The sequence below is a fragment of the Microcebus murinus genome, chromosome 24, assembly GCF_040939455.1.
Source record: "Microcebus murinus isolate Inina chromosome 24, M.murinus_Inina_mat1.0, whole genome shotgun sequence".
Classification (NCBI taxonomy): Eukaryota; Metazoa; Chordata; class Mammalia; order Primates; family Cheirogaleidae; genus Microcebus; species Microcebus murinus.
This window is the reverse complement of record NC_134127.1, coordinates 26,005,545-26,013,227: the sequence shown is the minus strand read 5'-3', so window position 1 is coordinate 26,013,227 and position 7,683 is coordinate 26,005,545. Positions and strand designations below refer to the sequence as shown.

At 44.4% G+C, this 7,683-nt stretch overlaps 1 protein-coding gene across 1 annotated transcript; it reads right to left on the bottom strand.

The window, feature by feature from the left end:
- Window positions 1-1,729: 1,729 nt before the first annotated feature.
- On the bottom strand, window positions 1,730-3,415 carry LOC142864117 (ubiquitin carboxyl-terminal hydrolase 17-like protein 6). The gene has a single exon (XM_075997267.1). The coding sequence runs from the start codon at window positions 3,413-3,415 to the stop codon at window positions 1,730-1,732; it is 1,686 nt and encodes a 561-aa protein (XP_075853382.1).
- Window positions 3,416-7,683: the final 4,268 nt, after the last annotated feature.

Here is a 7,683-nt window from a genome sequence, read left to right as displayed (position 1 = left end):
TCAATAAAAATGCAAAGTGCAAGATGAAACAGGTATATGCACAAAAATTTATTTTTCCTACACATGGAAGTGGTATCTCCGGATTAGAAAATAAGCATGAGTGTCATTTAAAGCTCACCAACTGCATTGAATGTGAGCCCAATTGAGAATAAGTCTGCACCCAACACTTACCACACTTGAATTTTCACAAACATCACTCAGATACATTGTTTTTTAAAAATTATTATTACATTTTTATTTTTACACTTTAAAAATACAGAGTTTATTATATGTCTATTATGGTTCCATAAAATTATATTTAATAATTGAAGGATATGTGTTTTTTTTTTCGGCATATTATGGGGGTACAGATTTTAAGGTTTCAATAAATGCCCAGTCTCCCCCTCCCCCAACAAGTCTGAGTCTTCAGCATGACCATCCCCCTGATGCCGCACATCTCACTCATTATATATGTTTCCCCCTCCCCCTCCCACCTGACCAATACCCTATTACTGTAGTACCTATGTGTCCACTTAGGTGCTGCTCAGTTCATACCAATTTGCTGGTGAGTATATGTGGTGCTTGTTTTTGCATTCTTGGGAAACTTCACTTAATAGTATGGGTTGCAGCTCTAACCAGGAAAATGTAAGATACATTGTTAATGTGTATGTTTTTGATTCATAAGGGGTGAGTTTTACCATAGATTTCTGTATTTCTAATAAGGTGCTACCAAGGTTTTCACTGCTCTCACATAATTAAACATTGATGACTATAACTACCAAGAAATTGAACTGGGGTGTTTTAGAAATTAAGCTCTTTGCAACATAGGGAGACACCAAATGCACAACAACAAAACATTCGCCAGGCACGGTGTCACCTGCCTGTGGTTGCAGCTGAGCCAGGAGGATGTCTGAAGCCTGGAGTTGGGGGTAGCAGTGAACTGTGACCTTGCGACTGCATCCGCTCCACCCTGGGTAAAGAATGAGTCTCTGCTGCCGAGGGAAAAAAGGAACTACAGTACCTATGTCACATTGGGATGAATTTTATTAACATTTAACAGATTTTAAAACTACAGCTTTGCAATGAAATTTAATAACCTCATACAGACAAGTCCATATTGGATCATGAAGCACAAGTAGCACCATATCTAGAAAAAATGTAGACTTTCCAGCCTACTGTATCCAGAGAACACACCATTGCACTTAATTTGATAACCCACCAAAATCCATGGAACAATCTTTACCAGCTGAAGGCTTGGAGCGGTAAAACGATCATACGTGTCTTGAAATCTTACTCCTATTTCAATTACTTAAAGTGTCGCACATGATTCCCAGATATCCCACGATACCAAAAGGCAAACATCTCACACCCACCCACAAGTGAGAACAAGTACTAACACAGCACCACCAGAAAATCATGAGACTCCATATTAAATTCCACCCACTCTAAAAACCTCACAGTGGAATCCTACACTTCAAAACCTAAAAATCAGAATTCACAATGAATTTCATATACAGTGAACATCTGCACGTAGGAAGTTCCTTCAAATGTTCAGAACACTCAAAAATCCAAAGAAAATATTTCACATATGTGGCCACATCCTGGAATGCAGCCACCAGGAACCAATGGCTGCAGGTGCTTGTAGCCAAACCGGACCTCTTCATTTCCAAGTTTCTTCCTCCAGTACTGACTTGTGTGTGTGTGTGTGTGTGTGTGAGTCACTGCACATGCATCAGTTCTCATACTGATATTACTGGAACACAACCAGAGAACTTGTGCCGTGCTTGTTCCTCCTCTTGCTACCCCTGGCCCTCCCACCCACACAAGGGACTTTGCTAGCTTTCAGGGACACCTGGTCTCTTTCTTCCTTGTCTGATGCGGGCAGCAAGTTATTGTCCTTTGTCATCTCCGTCTTGTATTTTGGTGGATGAATCACAACTGCATTGGAAGGCAGGGTGGATTCAATTTTTCGGAAGTTCACCGCAGGCTTTGGTCGGTTTTGTTCCAGGAGGCACTTCCACTGATCTAAGGAGAGCTCCGTAGTTGCTGTCTTTTCCAAGCGTTCCTCAAACTCGGGAATCTTGACGCCAGAGTCACTTTTGAGCTCCCGTTGGGTTTCTCCCTTGTCCGTGTCTTCAGCCCCACGGGCTCTTGGTTTCTTCCCTCTGGAGGCACACCCTCCGTCTCTCCCCAATTCACTCTTCTGGATGTAAAAGAGAAGGTAGGCAGGTTGACTGAGGACAGAAGAAATGTGACAGGCGGTCACCTTAGCATCATCCATTTTGTACCACTGGCCATTCCCAGCTTTGACATAGCAGAAGTAATGTCCACTTTGACAGCTGCTCCCAGCATGGACCAGCACAGCATACAGGAGGTAAACAAGGGGTCCTCTGTTCCGCTGAGACATGTATGGTTGCATGTCAAGGCACTCGGGATATTGCACTTCCTTTGCAATTTTGTTGCCTGTGACACCTGAGAACCTTTTCAACACAAGCATCAGGACCTTGGAGGCAGTGTGCACAGTCAGAGACTTGGACGCAGGGACCTTCTTTAGACAAGTACCACAGTGATAGGCATCCTCTCTGTCCAGGTGCTCGGGCTTCACCAACCATTGCAAAGCTTGGTTGAGGCTCTGAGCTGCCTCGATATCCAAGGCGATGTCCAGGTAAGGTTCAAAGGTGTCTGAAATGCCATGGCAGTGCAGACACTTGATCTGAGACCTCCAGTAGCCTCCAAATATTTGACGGATTAGGGTTGTGTCCTCAGAGTGACCGTCTAAGGGCTCGTGCCCAGACAGACAAGCTCTCTTCATGGCATCCACAGTGCACATGAGAAACTCATGGGCATCTTCCTGGTTGTATCTGTGGAAGCCAGCAGCCAGTGCCAGCGAGGGCTTGATCACCTGGCCAGGCTGGGTTAGCACCCGGGTGACATGAGCTTCCATAGTGCACAGCATGCAGCATTCCTGACGACGACAGCTTAGAGAATGCTCCTGGGACAGCACATAGTTGGCGAGGGGTGGTGTGTACGTCAGGCACTGCAGTGCAGCATTCATGTAGCACGTGTTTCCCACATTGCAGAGCCCAGCACCAACCCCATAAGGTCTCTTCCAGGTCAGCAGCAGTTTGTCCCTGGGAGCCAATGGCTTTGTCCCAGGAGCCTGTTTTAAATGCAGGTCGGGATCTCTCTTAGATAGCAGGGAAGAGTTCTTAGGTCGGTAACAACTGGGGTTATCCATATCGTCAGCTAAATTTGGCTGAGAAATTTTGAGTTTTGCAAAGGCATTGAAAGGAGGCTCCCCTCCCTGGAGGACTGAAGCAGCCTTCATGTTTCCGGGAGCGATGATCACGAAGCTCCCCCGCTGGGACCGTAAGTTGAGGAAGGACGATGCTTTCCCTTCTGAGAGCGCCTTCAAATGGCAGGTCCGTCTCCACATCAGCCTTTTTATAGCTAGCCCGACTCACCACACCCACTCCCGAGGCACAACATCCACCAGTCACGTCCAAGCACTCAATCGGATTAGGAAGCCTCAGGGTGTGTTCTCTGGCAGTCCCCAGATAATCCGACCAGCACCCTCCCCAATACTATTTGTGCAACACCTGGGGCAGATTGAACTAGCAGGATCCCGATTAAGTACCCTTAATCGGGATTTAACAAGGGTGGGGTGGTGGACATATATTTGTCCTAGCCCTTTGAAAACAATAATGGGGGAACGTTAGATATTAAATAACAAGTCGGACTCACGCTTCGAGATTTTATTTCTCATTGCAAAGCTACAGTTCCTAAGGCAGAATGGCACTGGTGTAAGATCAGACATAGAGACCAATGGAATAGAGCAAAAGGCCCAGAAATAGCCCTCCTTCTATGGTCAATAGAGTGAATGATTGGTGCGTGGGTAATAACACTTTTCAGTGTGGACAGGATAGTGTTTTCAAAAAAGGCTGCTCTGAAACTTCGATATCCACAAAATAATGTAAATTTCCACACTCAGCCCTCAAGTCACAGAAAGATGCCTCTGCTTCTCAGACTCCAAAGTGCAGTTTCGAAATCTCCTCACCCCTTCCAGGGCTCAGGCCTGCCGCTACAGCCAGCACACCCACTCACTAGGTGAAAGGTCAACAATCAGATCCAAACCATTAATGGCCTCAGGGGGATTACAGTGGGGTCCCTTGTGTTCTGGTGGGAATCCCATGGGCCTAATCCACGTTACTATTTATTGAACACCGGAAGCAGATTCAGATATCAGTATTGTCCTGAAATACCCTGAGAGTACCTCTGAGTCACGGTGGTGGGTTTCCCTCTGTCTGGCTTCTTCCAACAGAAAGAGAAGGGATAACATGGGAATAAGTGACGTGTGTATGCCTCTGTGTGCGTTTGTGTGTCTGTGTGTGTGCGTGTGTGTTTATCTATACTTTCATGCGTTCACATGTGCGAAGCACTAAAATGCCTTAGGATGCTGATAAGCAGAATGTGGACTCTTCCTTCCTGATTTTATATCTTACTACAAACTACATTAATAAGTCACTGCGTTGCTGGCACAAGATCAAACCTAGAGATCAAAGGAACAGAATCCGTAGCCAGATACAGCCCCTGCCGTCTGTGGTGCACTGGGTTGAGTGATTGATACAAGGGTGTCCAAACTCTTATGGAGAAAGTGCAGTCGTCTTTATAAAATACAGGATTGTGAAACTCTGATATCCACAGGAAACCTTAAAAGTTTGACCCTAAACAAATACGACACAAAATAACAAAATTACCTGGCAGAAAATACGAAAGTGTATCTTTAAATTGATGAACAAGTAAATATACAAAGTAAACGATGAAACGTTTAGAAGATGACATGGGGGATGTGTTCTCGGCACTGAATTTCTGGGGATTTCTTGGATATAACACCAAAGAATAGGCACAAAAGAAAAAAGCAAGTAAATTGGGGTTTAGCTACATTAAAACTTTTATTCATCATGGCCACCAGGAAATGAGTAACAATAAAACGCATAGGATGGGAGAAATTATTTGCCAATTTTATATGCGATAAAGGACCAGGTAACCAGAATATTAAAACTTGTATGCAACTTAAAACAAAATTAAAAGCAAAAGGTACAAAAATAGCATTTTTCCTAGAAAAGATGCACAATGGCCAATGAATTCATAAACGGATGATCAATATCGTTATATATTAGGGAAGCACTAATCAAAATACAATGAGATAATGCTCTGCTACTGTGAGGGTGGCTAAAGATTCAATCAATCAATCAACCAACCGATCAATCAAAGCGCAGACCAAGAAGCGCTGTTAAGGAGGTAGAACAATGGAATCTCCTTACATTGGTATTCAGAAAGAGAACATGATGAAATTCCTGTCCAAAACAACATGACCATTCATTACAAAGTTAAACACATAATCATCACATGATCTAGAAACGGAACTCCTATGTATATACACAAAGGATTGAAAAGCAGACACTCAAAGAAATATTTGTGCATCGTTGTTCATATTATCAAAGTTCACAACATCAAGGGTGAAAAGAAAGCAAAGATTCAACGGTGGATGAATGGATTTAAAAACTGTGGCGTTTGGGTGTGTGTTTTCCTGTGTGTGTCACGGAACATCGTTGAGCCTTGAAAATAAAGTTGTCTGTATTCAGGTTGCTAATGGAGGAGAGAGAGTGGAAATGAAGCTTCTATCCACCAACATTGCAGAGGTGAAAACAACGTTCACCGTGTCTGTACACATAAGTAGAAGACGGAAATGAAGATGCAGAAAACAGAGCTCCATCTGCCTCTCTAGAGGCATTTTAGGAGCAATCCTTGGAGTCACAAGGCAAGGTGAAAAATCAGCCAGTCACTCAAGGGCAAATACTTGAGGATTCATGTCAGGAGAGGTCTCCAGACCAGTCACTTCCATGGTGACAGAAAGGAGAACTGTAGTGTAGAAGGATTTCCCAGAGGGAAAACGTGGAGTGAAGGTTTGAACATTGCCGAGTTTCAGTTGGGAAAATGAGAAGTTCCAGAGGACGGTGGTTAGGGTTACACCTCAAGGTGAATGCAATGAATCTCGGGGAATCACAAATGGAAATACAATTAAAATGCTTCATCTAATATTAAGTACATTTCAGCTCAATAAAAATGCAAAGTGCAAGATGAAACAGGTGTATGTACAAAACTTTAATTTTCCTAAAGAAAGCATATGTTCTTAAAACCGTGCAGGTATACCAATACATTTGTTGTAAATAGGCTTCCAAATGGCAAACGACAAAGAGGAGTGCTTCCATTCCCGGGACCATTAATGGAAACGTAACTGGATTACGCTGATTAGGTTAGGTCACACCCACAACTGCCAACCCACGGAACTGTATAAAAGTCGGCTCAGACAGGAAGCCTCCCTCAGTGCCCCTTGCCCAGGAGTCCCGGCTGCTGCAGCACACCCGGCGCAGAGCTGGCCCCGCAGCAGGCTCCCCTCCTCTGAGAACCCACTGACAGACAACAGGGGGTCCCCGCACTTCAGGTTGGTGACTTGCACTGATGTCTTCAGAAAATTAGTAGAGTACAGGAAATACATGATATTCAGGTTGTAGGTCAAAGATAGGTATTCTGTTTTTATGATTGTACTTCTTTGAAAAGAGACCTAAAATACTTGAGTGAAATGTCAATTATCTCACAAAAATTCACATTCCTAAGGAAATACACCCCCCCCACCCCCGACTTTGTAGGGAAACGGTTTTGGAAACGTGGTGCTATTGTCCGTAAGCAGTAAAGGCTGAATATTTCAGTTCTCCTTCGTTTCTTCAAACAGTTCACTGTGCACGTTTTAGAAAATACATAGAGGGTGGGCTTGTGGAGATAGGACAGTTAATGAAAGACTGTAGACCATAAACTTGCAGCAGAGCAGGGGAAAATTACATTTGCGTGTGAATTTGAGTTAGGAAATTGAATATTTTACCATCGATAGTGACAATTCAAAAGGTAACAGGAAAGCATGTTTGATTTCAGATTTTCAAATATTTGTGCCCCACGATTCTGGATCCCATTTTCTGTAGCTTCGATTTTTTGTCGCTCCTGGAAAATATTGTCCTTCATCTCACTCATAGAGGAAAGTGTCATAGAGCTTATCAAAGTCTGCAGCGTCAACGATTCTGGGGTAAAAACCTAAATTGATCGTTTCAGTACGTCAGGTCTAAGACAGGGCCCTATTTTGGGGATCGGTAATGATAGGAGAGGAAGGGAACACATCAGGGAATGAGAGTCCACTTTGTGAGGAAAGGACTTGAGGAAGTGGCTGACATGGCTTCCTTAAGGGGAAGAAGGTGTCGCGGGAATTTTTTGCACTATGCGAATTCATAGTGCTCTTAACGATCTTTTTTTTTTCTTTTACTCAGCAGATCCAAAGGTCCACCCCTGAGGTCATCCAACCTCAAGCTGCCGGGAGATGAGACGGGTGGCGGGTCACTACCCACAGTCTGAGAAGGACACACTCAGCAGAGCCCAGACTATGAGGAAGCAGCAGAGGGGACCCGCAGGGCCCAGGACTCCCCGACCCGAGGAGGAGAATCCCAGGGTAAGTGGAGACGACGATCTTTGGGGATCAGGGGACACACAGACCTCAGAGTCGGGGGGTGACTGTAGAAAATTCTGACACCATAAGCCAGTTTTCATTCCTACCCAAGGATGGCCCTGCCCGAGGCCTCCTGACCATCAGGGGAGTCT

Coding starts and splice junctions, on each gene's coding strand:
- LOC142864117 (XM_075997267.1), bottom strand. CDS start 3,415: ATGTGGAGACGGACCTGCCATTTGAAGGCGCTCTCAGAAGGGAAAGCA.